Source organism: Oryzias latipes, chromosome 15, assembly GCF_053564925.1.
Source record: "Oryzias latipes strain Hd-rR chromosome 15, Olatipes_Hd-rR_3.1".
NCBI classification, from domain to species: Eukaryota; Metazoa; Chordata; class Actinopteri; order Beloniformes; family Adrianichthyidae; genus Oryzias; species Oryzias latipes.
The window spans coordinates 10,921,625-10,940,326 of record NC_136251.1 but is presented as its reverse complement, the minus strand read 5'-3'; the positions used below and the strand labels follow the sequence as shown (position 1 = coordinate 10,940,326).

At 39.5% G+C, this 18,702-nt stretch overlaps 1 protein-coding gene across 6 annotated transcripts in view; it reads left to right on the top strand.

Annotated features, from left to right (window-relative positions):
• Positions 1–444: 444 nt before the first annotated feature.
• smap1 (small ArfGAP 1) overlaps positions 445–18,702 on the top strand; it is a 104,032-nt gene continuing 85,774 nt past the window's right edge. For all 6 annotated transcript variants that reach the window (XM_078931714.1, XM_020701498.3, XM_078931712.1 and 3 more), the window contains exons 1-3: positions 445–800; positions 14,371–14,504; positions 17,491–17,576. In XM_078931714.1, the coding sequence (XP_078787840.1) occupies positions 683–800; positions 14,371–14,504; positions 17,491–17,576 (338 nt within the window). In that variant the 5' untranslated portion in view covers positions 445–682. The remainder of the gene's footprint in view (positions 801–14,370; positions 14,505–17,490; positions 17,577–18,702) is intronic.

The following is an 18,702-nucleotide window of genomic DNA, read 5'->3' as shown; positions in this document are numbered from 1 at the left end:
TGGACAGTTGAGTCCCCGAAGTGGAAATGGTGGTGGTACTATTATGACGAGTGGAGACGTCTTTTGCAGGTTAAATTGTATTGAATTCCAGAAATTATACAGAAATACAAAAAATATGTTGTGTATGATATGAATGCCACATTCACTGAGTATAATGAGAAGGGTCTGAGGGCAGGGGAGTTCAGTTTAACTTAGTGCATCTACCACCAAGATAATCAGCAATTTTATTTTATGACTGATTTTATGTTTTGTACAATTACTGGTATGAAGCCAGTTGAGACGACTGTATTGTAATATTGGGATATATAAATAAAATTGAATTTACCTGAATTGGATTAAATTGAATATTTTAACAGTAAGTGATCAGCACGTACTTGATAACCCTTGTATCTACATTAGTTTGAATGTCCAACCGATTTGCCCAGAAGAGGGCGGAGTTACGAAGATATTCAGCCATGAAAAGGTGGGCGGCGATGAAAATTCCCACAGTCATGAACGCAGCAGAGATGATGATGCCTCGCATCCATATGACCTGCTGCTAGCACACTTCGGGCTACAGGAATGAGTGTGTCCCGCGGACACACGGACATTTCGCTCGTGCGTTAAGAGAAGCGGAGCGCGCGCCGGTGAGTGAAGCCCCTCCAAACGACGGTTGGACACCCGGACGGGGGAGAGAAGCGACATGACGACGCGCTCGGAGAGGGAAAAGGCGCAGAAACTCAACGAGGAGCATCAGACCATTCTGTCGAAACTGCTGAAGGAGGAAGACAACAAGTACTGTGCTGACTGCGAGGCCAAAGGTGAGTCCGACGGTTCGATATCCAGTTCAGCAGATAGATGTACCGAGACGATGAGATAACAGCTCAGCTAACAGACAACCTGGTGATGATGGGAGTTAGAGAGAGAAACACTCTTGTTTGTTTTTAAGATTAAAGTTAGAATTGAAACCGTCAAATGGGTAAAAAGTGTTTATGTTGACTAGATAAAATTAAGTTTAAATTGATACATTGACCGAAGCGTTTATCAAGCTAAAAACCACAACGGAAAACGTCGCAAGGTTTTTCAAAATAAAACCCCCAAGAGCATCACAGTGGATCTCAAAGATAGTACTTTTTAACACGTCAGGGGAGAAAATGATTACAAAAGATCCCATGGAAATTTGCATTGAAGATTATTTTGTGCTAATTTAAATGATAACGTGTTATTTATAGCACCCCAGCAAAGAGTTATTTGTTGTCTTAAATGGGAATTGGTACTCAATTGACTTACGTGGTTAAATAAAGATGTAAAAAGTGTTTTCATATTTATGTACACTTTACTTGTGGCAATTGTTCCTAACATTTTTGTTTAGCTTTTCAGTTCAGTAATTTGCCTCTGTTTGTGCAAGTTGCAACACTGTGATTTCTTTTATTTTGTAGGCTTGCCCGTTGTAGTTCCGGTCATGCGCTGTGTTTGAGGCTGTTCTGTAGGATCGGTATCATGTCCTTGACTGGTTTATTTATGAGCGGAAAACGTTGGTGTTTGGTATAGACAGCGGCGAATTTGATATGACAAGATTTTCCTGAAAATTGTCGAAAGTCTTTGCTTTCCTTCATTTCTACATTTTGTATCTCAACAAACAAACTTTTGGAGATGAGATCTGCAATAGTTCAGGATTTCTTTTTCATATTAAATCTCACTATTTATTTTAAATAATTAAAAAAACATATTTTTTAAACTTTATTTCTTTTAAAACACATACGGTGTATTCAGAAGTAAGAAAACAAAAACAAAGCATAGCACTAATCATTGTAATTTATTTGGTCGTAAATATTTCTTTGTCAACCATACTGTACAATACATTTTAATATGAATGTTAAATTTTTATTATTTAATGGAACTTAACAAGTACAAAATAACTTGCGATGGAAAACTATATCAATAATATCAATACATCATAGTTTTTCAATAATTGATGGAAAATTGTGTTAAAGCTAAATCAGGCTCAGACTGGAATTAAATGCCTGAAATATTCTACAAGTTTAAATCAGATATTTTTCTGGCATCATTTATTATAACATATTTACTCTCAACTTTCTCTGCTGTTTTTTCTTATCTTTTTTTTGTTATTTGTGAGGAGATGAAGTTCTTGAATGCTCAAAAAATAAACCACAAGGTCTTGTTTGACCCTATGTTTTAAATAGTGAAGACAGTTTGTTTGTGTCTCAGGGTCTTAATTCCATAGACTGATTTTCATGGTTTGGAAGGGAATCTAACAGATGTTCATTTTTTTTCATTCACATATCACCACACTGAACTGTGCACCATAGACATGGATTTTAGATAGTATAATTATGACTGTATAACTGTAAAAAAAGAGGTGAACAGGTGTGTGACGAGGTAGAGGAAGGTTTCAGGTGTCATGTTTGATAAAAGAGTGTCAGCAGGAAGGAAAAGAAAGGTGTAGAAGACCGTGGTGAGAGCAGCCGTGTTGTTGGTTTAGAGACTGAGAAAGAGACAGGAGGCAGATCTGAAGATAGCAGAGATGAAGAGGATAAGGAGGTTCTCTTTGGGAGTGATGACGATGGATCCATCAGAGGAACAGATCATGGTAGATTTTTTGGAGATAAATGCAGGGAAGCAGATGGAGATGATTTAGGAACAGAGATGATGTTGGTAAGAAGATGCTGAGGTCGGAGCTACAAGGACAGAAGACTGGAGGAAGACCAAAGATGAAGTGAAGGAGGACTTGAGGATGGTTGGTGTGAGAGAGTGATGTGGGATTAAATGGATTTACTGTGGCCATCTCTAAAGGGAGCAGCCAAAAGGCAACAGGAAAATTGAGCTCTTTGCCTGAATGGTTTGTTGGCAGGCCTCTGTTTTACGTGTCAAAGCCATGTTCTCGCTGTGTTCCCGGGTGTACTGTGTTTCTGGGCGTGGCGTGCCGGCTGCAGTGAGTGACTCACCTTACCCCTCCAGCTGTAATTACAGCCATACTCCTGTCTGCTGTCGACACACTGCCCCACATTCTGCATCTGAGTGCATGTGCAGGAGGTCCTCCTTGATTACAGGTCATTTTGCTGCAACCGTCAGCAGCTTCAGATGCTTCCTGACGCCTCACACGCCCGCTGCTCAGCTAAATGTCAGTGTGAGGACTCAGGGCGGGCATTGCACATGCTCTTCTCAGCACATAGTGGTGATCTGCTTCGGATGTGCTGGCTTAACAAAAAACAGCAACGTAGAATCACTATCAGAATGTGACCTCAAACTCACAGTTGTTTGCATGTGGTGCCACATTTGTGCGGCTGTGGTACAGCGGTAGAGCGATCGAACTCTGATCGGAAGATTGCAGGTTCAGTTTCTGCACTGCCCATACATGTGTCGTAGAGTCATTGGGCAAGACACTAAACCCCGCAGTGGCTCTGGTGGTTACACGTTGTCGCCAGTGTTGGGCCATGGAGGTGCCATCAGTGTGTGAATGGGAAGCTCTTTTGGCCTTCAAGGAAGGTAGAGAAGCACTATGCAAGTGTACATCATCTAGCATATACTTGTGCAAAACTTCTGCCAATGTCATTGTGTTTGACAAAGGCCACCTTATAGTCCCACTCTGATCATCTTTTGGTATTGTAAAAGTGTTCCTAGTAGTCTTTTCATTAGGATTGTGCTGTTTTTTATCCAAAATCTGAAAAGCCTGTGTCATTTTCTAGAACAGTGTTTTTCAACCAGTGTGTGCCGTGGGAAATTGCCCTCATTAACTGATGTAAAAAAACATTTTCCATCTCCAGGAAATCAGATCTTTGTTCATCCAAACAGGCCCTGATAAAAAGATCGTAAAATACTTTTTTCTTTGTGTTTATTTGATTCTATTACAGACATTTTGATAAGAATGACGGTACCGAGATTTAGCTGCAGCTTCAGCTCTGTTTTTGGAAAAGTCCCGCCACTTCAACTGTCTTCACCAATCATTCTTGGAGGCTTAATCATACTTCATCAGTCTGACCAACCAGAAGTGGTTAAAGTCTTCACTTCCTTGTTCCAATTCTGCTCATAAAGTCGCTCAGTTCCAACAAAAACACCAGCCAAAACTCGCCTTTAGCGGTGTAGCTTTCCACAGACTCAGGTATCAGTTCATGGAACAAGTGAACAAAACAATGAAACTCAGAGACGCCAGTCTTTCTACGTTCTGCGGCTGTTTGCACTACATCTCCCATGAGGCATTGGGTTAAAGTGACAGCGTCTCAGCGCACAATGAGTCGTCCTTGTTAAACAACTTGAAACCACAACGAACACACATCAGACATTTTTTAAATCTTTTAACTAAACTTTTATTAAATCTTTTAGAAAAAACAGCTGTGGCTTCCAGCTTTTTCTGCCACAATTATCACAAAAATGCATGAGAGATTCCGGAGGGGCTGTAGATCAATACAGATTAGGAGTTTCTCCTTTTTAAAAAATTTTGGATGCTGGTGTGCCGCAGGATTTTTGTCCTGGTCAAAGTGTGCCTTGGCTCAAAAAAGGTTGAAAAACACTCTTCTAGGACATAGTTTTTGCAGAACCGCAGGAGTTCATTAGAAACTTGCCTCTAAGTTGTGGGCAGGACTCTAGATGTGGAGCCCTTGTTGCTGAGTGCTCTCTGTTTACACGCTTTCCTGCTATCTTACAGCCCCTCACAACCCCCCAACATTAGCAATGCAACAAAATTGGCGAGGAATATCGGAGCTATCCAGCCGTTCAGTTTTGATCCAGATTTCACCCCAGACGAGGAAAACAAAGACGTACATGGGTCTGTTTGTCTGCAAGTGGATCAGAATGAAGCGGAGCAGGGAGCTTGTGGTCCACCCAGCGTATTTTGTAACTCTCAAATAAGCTCTATTTTAAACAAATTTTTTCATCTGCTCCTAATATACAGCGATTTGAATAAATACTCAGAAAGGCAATTTTATGATCACTTTTCTTTATATATGTCCTCCATCTTGTAAAAATGCCTCAAGAACATTTGGCAGCATTTTGATCAGAGTGGGTCTGTAAGGGTGGATTGGTCTGGACTGAGTCCGCTTAATTTGGTCCAGATCCAGTCCTGAACATTTCCTTTTTTGTCTATATTCAGACTACCATTAAGCGCACTTTCCTGTTCTTGACCAAAGCTTGTTAACAAAACCATGTGACTAAAGCTCTCGTCACTCATTGGCCAAGAATTATGAGGGCGGGGCTAAGCAACGAGAAAAAGATTTATGGTTTCTAAGCTAATTCAAGGATGTGTTTTTACCCTGTCCTTTCATTTCAGAGTAAAACAGGGCGGTAAACTGAATAATAATCAATAAGCATCGTGAAAACATTGGAAATTCTAAACGTTTTTATTACCACTGTATCTGCCAGCATGCAATAAATCAATTGGATCTTTTTTTTTTTTAGAGTTTTAATAACTGCTATAATTTCTTCTCATTTTTATGTATTTGGGTTCATTTAAAAATCTTATTGTGTCAATTTTTTTTTCTTTTTCATAATCTTCATCTACTTGCTGATTCCTGATCTGTTTGTCACTGTTTTGAAAAAGTCATCATGAATTCAGAAAAGCTGCTAAAAACAGTGTATTCTTAGTGTGGTATGTCCGATCATCTGCGTGGCTGCTTCTAACTTACACCTTTATTTAATTGCAAACTGACAATTTAAAAAGGGCAAAGACAGGACTGATTCACATACAAACATCCGAACTGTCCAAGTTAGGTGGACAGTCTGCTAATCTAGATTCCTGACTGATCACTAGAACATTATAACGTAGTTTAATGGTCCTGCAACAGCTCTGAAGTTTAGATCATTCCGAACTCCAGATTCTTCTGAGTCAGGTGATGGAATTGCAAATCCCTACAAAAATTCCAATATATATGTTCTTTTAATCATTGTGCTATAGGACTTGACAAGAAAGGACTTGTCCCTTAATCCTTGTGCTATAGCATAAGGGTCAATGTCCCCTACAAATATGATCACAAGTTTGTCACCAACACTTAGATATTAAACTTGTTCTGGCACATCTCCAACCCTAAACATGCTCAGTGATGTCTTTCTTTTTGTTTTGTTTTGGAAAAAGGTTGTATATTTTCCCTCTTTTTGTTGTAAATATTGTTGCACAAATTTCTGGTATATTTCAATGACCACCATCACTCTTTAGTCAAACCTTTAAAGCATAGCTATTGCAAAAAGAACACAGATAAAAGGACCGTAAATGTCAATTATCTTTTATTAGCAGAACATAAAATCAGGACTATTGAAGTAAGTATTTACCATGAAATTATTATAACTTCAACGATACTATAAATAGAATTTGTACTACATGTTGGGCAGCTCTGTTTACGACATTCCAACAGGTCCTGTTTTTTTCACAATAGACCAGCAGGGGGCAGCACAGAGCTTCAGTGTTTCCTTAGTCTTTCTGTCCTTTGGGCTCAGAATGGAGACGCACATTTTGTTTCGTTTGTCCATGACACGATCTGCTGTGGTTTGAGCTGTTTAGGAAGAGAAAGCCAACGATTGGGATGCTGCCGGCTCATTTAAATGTCACAACATGCACAATTTGATGTATCTAAAGTTGTTCATCAGCCCCAAAATATTTTCACTTGATCTTTATCTGGCAAACCACACCATAAGCCTGGTACATGTGAACTGAAAAATACAGATGGGGTATTAAAGGGAAACACAATGCAGCAAGGTAAATGGATCAAAAGATGATCGGAGTGGGTCTTTAATCAAAAACTGTACTTTAACGAGCAGGACTTTATTTTACATGTCAGAAGCCAACATAAGTTTTGCTGGCATTTAAATGCAGTAACAGTGCAAACAGATGGATATGAGTAAAAGGTGTTATACCTGTCACCAAACAGTAGGGGGGAGTAAAGCAGCACCGCAGCCTCATGTGCAGGAGGCTCATTCAAGGTCGTACTGAACCTGAGCTCTACAGTAACAAAGAGTGGAGGGTGTGTGGGGGTGTGTGAAGTGGTACAGACCTAAATAGGCTTGTCTGAGGTGGTGTGAAATGGCAAAACAGGTTTCAGCTTGGAGAGCTATAAGGTTGAGGATTTTTAGGCGTGACCAAATCGGTGGTCCTGCTCATAAACGTCCTCTTTCAGATTTTTTTTTAGCTTTCCCTCCTGCATCCCCTTTTCCCTGCACGTTCATCTGTTTCATGTTATTTAGAAACAACAATAGCGTCTTAATGTTAGAGAGACGATTGTAAAGATTATCCACAGACCAGAATCGGTCTGTACCCGACCATTCGTTCATCTAGTTTCTCTCAGCGGAAATGGGTCTGGGATGTAACTGCCACAATCCTGAACTGATCCCTTTCAGCTTCACATTTAATTACAGTTTAATCTGATTTTCATTCACTATTAAGAAAATTGATCAACTAATGAAAAACTCCTAAATCATCCTCTGAAAGAATTTATAAATCTTTGAACAATAAATAAAAAAGCGGTACTCTTTTTCTAAAATTTTAAATGTTCTTTTAGAGACAAAAAATGTGGCGATGCACGGTGGTGCAGTGGTTAGCGCTCTCGCCTTACAGTAAGAAGGCCCTGGTTTGAATCCCAGCTGGGATCTTCCTGTGTAGCGTTTACATGCATGCTGGGGCTTTCTCTGGGCACTCCAGTTTCCTCCCACTATCCAAAAACATGCTTCATGGTGTGGCGGGGTCCCGCCGAGAAAGGATGCAGAGGAGCCAAGGTGAGGAGGTTCGGTCTTTATTTCAGGTTCTGAGCACCACAATTGCTCCACGCAGGGCCACACAGCGCATGGCACCTCAGTCTCACTCCTCCATTCCACCACCTGGGTTAACTAGTGACTCCAAGTTGTCCCAAGGTGTGAGGTTGTGTAAAATACTGGTGACCTGTTCAGGTCAGGTCGCCCAAAAGTAGCTGGATAGGCTCCGGCAACGCCACGACTCCGAAAGGGATCCAGCAGGTTCTGAAGATGGATGGGAGTAAAAATAGAAATTTCTGTGTATGATAAAGCTAGAGTCCATTAAACAAACTTTAAATATAAAATAAAATTCTTTTATTCTTTATGATTTAGTCTGTTTTAGGCTGGGGAAGATGTGTAACCCTTGTGCTATCCTAGGCACTGTACCATTGGGAGTTGGGTCATCTAGACCCACTAGACCAGGGGTCACCAACCCTGTGCACCCCTTGTGGCGCCCGCATGGAATGCACCCAAAAAAATTTTTCTTTTTTTTTTTAATTGAAGCAAATGTTGAACAAACAATCACGGCACGTCTGTCAATGACAATCAAATAAATGACAATGACAATAAAAATAGGGCACGCAAATGTGTGTGTGTGTGTGGGGGGGGGGCTAGGAGGTTTTTAGCAAACAGGTCCTGTGGCACCCTTCATACCACTTAATGCCCATGAAATGGCCCTCAGTCTCAAAAAGGTTGATGACCCCTGCACTAGACAGTGCGCTGAACCTTTTTTCTTCAATGACTTGTGATCTTCACTGGTGTCCATGGATTACATGAAATCTTACATGATATCGTGCGTTTTTTTGATTCCACAAAGGTTAAGGGATAACATTTAGATCCCATGGAATCTGGATAACTGGTGAATATAAGGAACTTTATGAAGGCTATTTCCTGTCTTTTTTGACAATCTTTTAAGGAGAAAATTTGCAGCGGCACAGGTTGTAGCTATCTTTAGGGAGGTGGAACAAGTAGTTCTTCTTAATTATCGTTTTACCCAAATTTCTGTATTTATTTTTCAAAACTTGCCAATTTTTTGACACATTTCTTCTTTAAACTGGATAGCCACCCATCATCTTTACCTTGGAACAGGAACCCGGATGAGAACATAGGTTGTGCAGATGCTTTCCTGGAGGCATGTTTACTTTGAGGTTCATTGCTGGAAAGCTGATATTAGAGTCTACATGTATTGATTTATAAATGACAGCAAAACCCCTGCTGAGTGTTTCTGGAGAAGGTCTCTAAACCCCCCCCCCCCCCCTTCTGAGACTTTGATCTCTTTTCAATCAATCAACTTTATTTACACAGCCCTTTTCATGGTAACATGTAGGACACAAAGAGCTCCATTTCCAGACATGCTTTGGTTTAAAAATAAACATTGAAAAGGGAAGAGAATTAGACTTTATAGTGTTCCCTCACTATATTGTTGTCCATGTTTTGTGGTCTCACTGTTTTGCAGGTTTTTTCTGTGAAATTTTGCATGCATTTTAATTTTTTGTAACAGTTCACTGTGTTCTGCGCTGATTGGCTGTTGATCTTGTCAATCAATCGCTAAATTTACATAAATCTTCCATCGTGATCAGATACTTGTTTTCATTCTGTAATACTGTACCTATTTATGTACAAAGGTGTGAATTTTAAGAGTTCAAACAAGAGTGAAAATGTGAAAGTGTTCGTGTCTGTCTGAGAAAAGTCTAAACTTTGGAGCGAGAGGTTTTGCTGCCTTAAAAAAACAATCCAAAAAACACATCTGTAATCCTACTTCACGGATTTCACCTATTGTGGATTATTTTTAGAACGTAACTCCCTAAATGAATGAGGAAACGCTAGCATTTTCGTGATATGAAATCTTAATTTTTGTTAGCATGATTGTCATTGGGCGATTGTTCTAGTGGTCTTTGGTGGAGCTGCATCACTTGTTGCTTACCGGAATACATTTTAGTTGGCTAACAAAAGCTCTGGGCTTTAGTGGTTGGCTCAAAAACTGTAGAATGGTACAGTTTTGAGTAGGCTTAAAGTAGAATAGTTGGCCCTTATTCAGACTTGGAGGAGCCAAATGAGCTGTAGGGGAATAAAAAATCAATATATGAACACTGCTTGATTTTGAGTGTACATTATTTGTCTTATTGTAACTTTTACTTCACCTTACAGTCATCATTAGGAACTGCTTTTCTAAAATTCCATAAAAATGGATCCAAAATTAAGGGAAAAAAGACAAAGTATAAAAAGAGAAGAAAGGAAATGTAAAAACAAAACAAAAAAAGCGAAGAAAATTAAAAATCAAAACTATATAAAGAAGAGAAACAGTTAAAAAACGGAAAAAAAGAAAAACAAAACATCAATCTTCTCTTTCGTATTGGTCAACTTCTGCCTCATATTCTTGTTTGTGTATTTTATCTGAGTGCTTCAGTTTCCCCCAATGACCAAAAACTAAAACTTATTCGATTTCTACTCGCAAATGTTAAATTCTGCTTTTGACTCTAATCCTCACTGGAACATCTCAGCCTCAAACTATCACCGCCAGCTCCTTGATCAAACTCAGCCTGGTGTTTGTTTTGTCAAGTCTTGACCTGGTTTTTGTCCCAATTGAGTCTTCAGCCTCCTCCCAAATTTAAACAAACAAATCTTGAGTGAACTGGAATAAATGGAATTATTAAAAGTCAGACCTATTTCTGGGCTGCACAGTGGAGTGGTGGTTAGCACCCAAAATTCACAATGAGAAGACTATGGTTCAAACCCCAGCTGGGTCTTTGTGTGGAGTTGGCATGTTCTCTTTGTGCATGCTTGGATTTTCTGCACTAACTCCTACCAGTGTTTTCTAATGCATCACTTCATAACTGCTTTGTCAAAATCACATAAATATTTGCTTGTTCTTTATCCTAATGACACCGTTCATATTAGTTTTTTTTATAAGCATTCATCTTTACATGTTCATAACTACTAGTGTTTATCATCTTACATGTTAAAAATCACATGGAAAAGGTTAAAGTTATAACTTTTTCTTTATAACTAACAATTTCTTTTAGAAACGAGCAATGATGTCATACTTGGAGAAATTAGCTATTCGATTTGGCTTTATATTACCCAAAACACACTTACAAATGTGTTTTCATAAAAGATCATTTGAGGACAGACCAAAGTAAAGTCCAACAGATACTGATAAATATCCAGCAAAACCCAGATTACAATTGTTGAGCTGCTTGATTTAGGCTTAAATCATCCATGATTCATCTTTAGGGCATCCATCGCATTAGTGCTACTGCATTAACACACTGATGCTTTTAACTGAGACCAGAAATCCATTGCCTTGTATGCTGAATGCAGCCTGGACTTATAGAAGCGGAGCCTTTGCTCTGTTTTTTCCTAAAGCCTGTTTAAATCCCTCAGGTGACTGATATTGACAGATAGTGGGATTTGTGTTTTTGACGGGTTACAGCATACATCACGCTGATGGGCTGCAGCCGCCAGCCCATTAAAATGGTTTTGCTCATATTTTGTGCCATCTTTGATCTCTGAGGGGAGACTTATCTAGTACATTTTGTGCTCCTTTTTATATAGAAATGTACACAGACACACAATGCAGAGTGTCAAATGTCATGTTTAGAACATGTAGCATTTTAAGCTTAGTTTTTTATTTGCACTATTAGGAAACATATTTTTGCAGTTTCATAAGGCAAATCACAGCAGAATCACTTAAAGAGCATTTATCATATACAGTTGTAATTCATAGTTATTCATTTACACCAATGGCAGCATTGGAACAACATTAAAACGAGTTAAACATCAACATAGGAAAATAAAGTCAACAGAAAAGCAATGACGGGAGTGCAGGTGGTCCAGCTTTTCAAAACATAGGTGCCAAAAATGACAAAGTTTAAAATGTGGACTTTAGAGAACATAAAGTTTAGGTCCATTTTGAGCATAGCTTGTTTCATTAGCTGCGGTTACATGGACAAAAGCAAACGGAATAAACGCCTGGTCAGAATGAAAATGCATCATGTAAACACACCGTTCGGCGTACTTGCCCTGATCAGACTTATTCGGATCAAATTCTCCGCTGTTCAAAGACGGTGTGGCGCTCCAGAGGAGGCTTTGGAGCGCAAACAGGACTGGCCGGCTGCTCCGCAAGAGCGAACCATATCTCTGAGCAGAGCAGCCGGACTCGTAGCTTCGTGTTTCTGGGCAGGGGAGGGAGCATTGTTATCGTGTGCGCTACGGAGGAGGCTTCGGACCGCAGTCCGTCCGGCTGGTTTGCGAGAGCGAGCTGCTGGACTCAGGAGAACCGTGTCTCCAAGCAGAGGAGCGGCTTTGGGACGGTGTGTGAGCTGGCGGAGGCTGCTTTTGAAATGCCGCTCCACACGGTCCTGAGAAACCATGTAAACAGTCATGTGAATTTGTGTGGAACTATCGTGTCCAGACAAAACAAAGGCTGATGTTATTCTCACATATTTACGTGTCGCCAAGACGCACATTGCGGCTTTGCTCGGATGGATTTTAAATGAATCCAAACCTAAATGTTGTTGGCACTTATTAACCTAATCCTAACTCTTCTTCTGGGTCCGTTCAGACAAGAATAAAGCACTGGCTACACAGAAAAAAAAAAAAATTATGAGTGAACATGTACTTGCTATTTTTGAAACAAGCAGCAGCTACTTAATTGAAATCAATTCCTTAACTGATCGCCAGAGTAAGGACTTCTGTTTGTCTGCTGTACAGAAACGCAAAGAGTCTGACAGTGAAGTATCATCTGCAAAACTGTGATATGAAACATGATTAGTGTGCAAAATCTAATCCAGAAGGCGATTTAAAAGGTGAACAGGAGAGGTCCAAGTATACTGTATATCCCTGAGGGCGTGTGATTTAGATTTATGATCATCAATGGAAATGGGATATAACAACTTCCCTTGAGGTAAGATCTGAACCAACTGGGGTCTGTACCTGATAACCCCGCTACCTGTCTAGCTTGTCAAGAAAGATTTAACACACATTTTTCAAGAACAGATATTCTCATTTCCCATTAAAAGTACAACTTGAACAAATTTAAAATATTTTTGTTTGCTCGACCATCTAACTAAAAGCTCATTGGACTTTTGGGATGAGATATTTCCAGGACAAGCCTGTAGTGAACATTTCATCCCATTTAAGTATTCTTTTCAGTAGAAGCACTTATAACTGCTGAAAACATACTTTAAATGTTAACTTTTTATTCACCAAAATGGTAAAAAAAAATTGGGCTGCTTGAACTTCATGTCAGCAAACATTTGAATTTTTTGTAACCTGTTTTTTTTTTAAAAGCTTTTTTCCATTTTTCCTTATTTCTACTTTAAATCCCTTCAAGTCCTGTTTTAATAAAAGCAGCTTGTATTATTCTTTAATTTATTTTTTCACACCACCCTCTATTATTTCTTATTTCCTCTGGTGAGAAATGATTGAACAAAATTAGTTTGATTCTGCTGAAATAGTGTTTAAATGCACATAGCTTTTAAAGTAAACCTGAATCTAGCTTAAGATAACATCTCCGCTTTGATAAAAGTTCTAAACGATGCTGATCTGAAAATCGCCTCAGGAAAAACAACAGTTCTCCTGCTGCTTGATCTGATACGGCTTTTAATGGGCCAAACCATCAAATCCTTCTGGACAGACCAGAGGAATGCTGGTTCAAACTACTCATGGAAGGCTGAGGCTTTGTTGTTCTCAGCGATGACCACGATTCACAGCTGATCACCATGGCGGGTAGTGTTCCCAGAGTTTGATTTTCATGTTATTGAACGCTTACCTGGTGCCTCAGGGCTGATTCAAACACAACCTTCATTTTTGTTTAACCAAATGTGAGACTGGCTCACAGAAAAACTACACATTTTAACAAAGGACAAACATAAAAGTTGAATTCACTGAAACAAGTGGACTTCAATTATTTAGACAAAGCTAATTAGTAAAAAGTTTTAAATCTACATCCCTTTGTTCTGAGAAAATGAGAACTTTATAAAGAATGGCGATTTATGAAAATTGTTACAAACAGTGGACAAAAACCAAATGTCGTTCCTTGTGTGACTATGGAACGTTTGATTTCTAGGGTTGTTTTAGCTTAACTGCTGTATTTGTTTTATTTCACGTTTGTGCGACATTTGGTCATTGTAATTATGAGTAAATACTATTTATTTATTCAGATTATCTTGCAGTTTTGTATCTCAAACTTCATGAGCTTTCCCAGCACAATCGGGCGTAGTCCACAATGGCTAAAGATAAACAGAGAAATGTTGTTCATTAGAAAGGTTCTGAGGTGTCCAGAGACATTTGCATGAATTCCCACAATTATTTATCGAATGTTCTCAGTATTTTGAATTTATATATATATATATATATATATATATATATATATATATATATATATATATATATATATATATATATATATATATATATATATATATACTAATAAATAATGTTTATTTTATTGTTTTACCTAATTTGTCTTACCTAGTTAAGTGTTTTTCTGAGAGACAAAGTGTTTTACTATAGATGATGACTTGTTCTATCTCTTTTAAAATGAAACCGAGAAACTCTAAATGCTGTTCTGTACTGTATCTGGGATGAATCCTTATAAATCAGCAGGAAGTTTCAAAATAAAATGAAAATATTTTCTTGTTTCTTATTATTTTTAAGGTCCTCGGTGGGCATCATGGAACTTGGGCGTGTTCATGTGTATCCGCTGCGCTGGGATCCACCGGAACCTGGGAGTCCACATATCCAGAGTCAAATCTGTCAATCTGGATCAGTGGACACCTGAGCAGATCCAGGTAGGATGCTCAAACACAGCTATCGATCATCAGGTACAGACTTGTACTTTGGGCTGCAATTGCAGGTTTGCATAATGTATTCTTAGCAACCACCAGAAATCTTCTGTTTGTGGGGATTCAAATTATTTACATTCAAGCATAAGTTATTGGACATGATCATCCTCACTTATAAAATGTCAATCCATCCATCTGTCCATCTGCCAGATAATAGACATAAGCTCTCCAGCCAACTGAGGTCTTCTTCAGGGTCTCCTCCTAGTAAGACATGTCCAGAATATCTCCTGAAGTAGGGGTCCAGGAGGCATCTAAAAAGATCCCAAGCCGCCTCAACTGGCTCCTCTTGATGTGTAGAAGCAGCGGGTCTAGGTTGAGCTCCTCACAGGGACAGAGCTCTTCCCTCTGTTTTCTAAGGTGGCTTTCAGCCACCCTGCAAAGTAAATTCATTTCAGCTGCTTGTATCCAAGACCTGATCCTTTTAGACCCAAAGCTTACAACAATGGGTGACGGTCAGAACAGGCTGATCACTAAATTTTGTCTTTAGCTCAGCTCCTTCTTCACTGAAACAGATCGAAAGCAGCAACTGTACAACTGCAGTCTTTGCAATTCATCCACTTATTAGTCTCTTGCTCTACCCTCCCCCTATTTACGAGCAGTGCTTATTTCTTAGTCACGTGCACTGGTACGGGGGTTGACCCAAACAGGTTCTGCGGGTTTTTGGGTTGTTCTGGCCCATGGGGGTCATAAGCTACGTTCACACTGCAGGGCTTAATGCTCAATTCCGATTTTTTTGAAAAAATCAGATTTTTTTGCAAGGCCATTCACATTTTCAATTAAATACGAATTTTTGTGATCTCCTGGGTGACCGTGAAATGACCCAGAAGTGACCCGCATGCGCAGAAGAGTACTCAACGGTGAACGACGTCACTTGTTTGCGGAAGTAGCTAACGTTAACAATGGATGTCAACAACGGTGTTGTCAACAGCGGGGCTCTTTTTGCATAATAAAATTTATTTTCACAAAGGAGCCAGCACAATAACAATCTTCTCATTGTAAGAAGGCATTGGAGCCAGGATCGTGTGTACCCACTGTTGTGGAATGGGGATGTGTATGTGCTGGGGCCGCGTGTGCGTGGGTGGGTGGTTGTGTGTAAGAGACAGGAGAGAGCGCGTGCAGCGAGGTAGGGAATGAGGGCGGCAGTGAGTGCACATTCATGTTGTGTGTTAGGGAGGAAGGAGAACGATAATAAAAGAAGGTTCCCCCCAGAACAACTACTATTGACTCTTTATTAACCTGCTCTGGAGAATCTGAGGGTTCGAACAGGGAAGTGAACCCCGAAGGACGATCGGGCTTCGGTCCCCTGCGCTTCTGACCACGGTTGGAAAAGAAAAAAAGTCATTGCGGGGAAGGTTTAACACCACGCTCGGCCATTTTGCTGGAAATATTTTCAAAAACCGCCCGGTTGCGATAAAAGCCCTAGAGTTTGGCCTGAATAGAGCTGTCACCCCAAATATGAATTAACGCAGAATGATGACGTTTGTAGCGTGTCAATAACGTACGGGTCGGATTCATGTGGCCTGGCCATTCAGATAGAGGTCGCATTTGAAAAGATCGGATACGTATCAGATTCAGGAGCACATACCCAAGTGGCCTGGGTCACATTTGAAAAGATCGGATCTGTGTCGTTCAGACTGTCATGAAAAGATCAGATGAAGGTCGCATAGGGGCAAAAAAATCGGAATTGGGTCGTTTCTGCCTGCGCTGTGAACGTAGCCAAAGACACAAGGAGCTGCATCTTAAGAGGATTGCAGGGGGTGTCATGAAAATGGAACATACCATTGTTTTGCGTGTGGTGAGAGCATCAAGAAGAATATTTTAAGGATAATGTAAGTTTGACGCATTTGTTTGTTAAAAGAAGACACAAGTAGAATGATTACTCCAAAATAAAATAACAAAACTCATGAAATAAACAACTCATCCACATCTAAGTATGAGTTTAAGTGTAAACCAAAATGCAGAGGGTTTATTCAGTAGCTTTGTTTACCATGAAACTTGGCATGAAACTTTAACAAAAATAAAGCGAAAATGCAACCGGGGGGTGGGGGGGGGTAGGCTATCAATCTTACATAATTTATTTCTTGTTCCTTTTTCTTTTTCAAGTTTTTCACTCAAACATGAGAAACACAACAAATGTGCCACACCAACATGTTTCCTAGGATGTCTAGTACTAGGATAAGGATACGTCATAAAAAGTTGAAAAATCTGGAAAACACATTTTAATGTGTCTGCTAGTCAGTCTTTACCAGGCGGTGCAGCTTTGCTGGTGTACCTGTTCATGCTCATTAAGATGTGTAAACATGGACATGGCTGGAATGTTATGAGGCATAACTATAATTAGCTTCTGTGTAGCCGGGCTTTGTTTGTCACTGGCATGGCACATTGATCGTGTTCGATACACTAAATCATGTGTGAGCATCTGTCAGACTTGCACCTGAATCTGAATAATTGATGCCGCCATCCAGCTGCTAAAAAATGTGGCTGCTAGATGCATGTGTGCTGAAGTGGAAGGGTATGAGCGTGTGTGTCTTTACCCGACAGTGGTCATCTATCAGTGGCGTGTGAGCAGAAGGAGGTTCAGTCTGAATCTTAATCACCGTTTTCAATGACTAATTCATTCTGGATGGCTGATTATTCTGCATCCATCTCCCTCACTTCCCCTGTCATCCCCCCATCCATCACCTTCCTCTCAATTTAGTTTTAACGCATTTGATGAGTGTGCGTCAGACTTGAACAGTGTACAAAATTACTTATAATTTGGATGCAATCCCACTGTGTGTCAAGTGATTTCCTTAAAACTATTTTTACAAATACCTTCTTCAAAACAATAATTCATCTCAATTTTGAATTTCCTTTTTAGTTCATTTTTTTTTAAATTCTTTACTGTCTCTCTTATATTTTGCATTTTTTCCTATACCCTATCTTTCTGCAGAGTATGGTGGATATGGGCAACACCAGAGCCAAACATCTGTATGAAGCCCACCTTCCAGAGAACTTCAGACGACCTCAGACGGACCAGTATCCTTCTCTTGCTGCTTATTTTTCTATTTTTTATTTTTTAATTTATCAAATGGACCTACAAAGATGAAGAACTCAATATCTGACATCTCAACAGGGAAATAAACTGCTCATCCTGCTAGTCGTCTGATTATAGAGTAGCTTCATCGTACACTGAAATTTAATTATTATATTTATGTTGTGGACTTTTTTAAAAATTCTAACTAAAAATAATGGACGCTTATGTCCATTTAGTGTATGTGAGAACTGGACTGAGTGGTCCTCCCCACTCATATTCTAAACAGGAAGTACCCATTGGTTTCAAGAAGCCAAAATCCCATAGACTCATTCTATTTGCCACAACAACCATTCTTGCTCTACCACCTTTCTATTAACATGCTAATCCTAATTTCTTTTTCACTATATGTTTTCTGTAGTGCAAGTTATTCAAGTTATAAACTGATCAATCAGATACCTTAAGAATAGTATTTGGTCCCTGCAGGCCCCACGTCCAACATTAGAAATGACAAATTCTCCTGAAGCCTCTCTTTAAGTGGTAGGGGTCTGGACTTCCAAGAAGCTCACTCCTGATTGACAAGAGTGGTTGCCATGAAACAGTGACTCAGACCGCCTCAAACTAAGTACTGCTTACTGACAATGTGTGGATCCAACATGGTGGCGTCCAAATCGTGAAAAATTGAATGAATTGACTTTATTGTGTTGGAGCCAGAAGTAAGTTGTTTTCTTTAGGTGACGACACACTCACTTGGTCCAGTTCTCATTTACAGTCAGTGCTTATGCCACTTTATTTCTTTGGTTCTCTTCGAATTGTCTGTGTTAATTGACACTGACCACAGCAATATTCAAGTGGGCTTTACACTAAAGGAACCAGATAGTCTATACAAACAAACTCAAGTTGGAACCAAAAAGTCCAGTGAATTTGCAGAGTTCTTGGCTTTTGGTTGATGGTGCAGTTATTTTTTCATACTAATGTATCTACAATGACAGTACCGGTACCTGCTTACAAAAACTGCAATTCTTCCTCTGCTGTTTTTATCATTGTACCTACATTTTTTTGTCCTTTCAAACAGATAGAAATGTGAGTAGAAAAGCACTGGAGTCTTGTTCATTTCATTTTTCTGGGTTT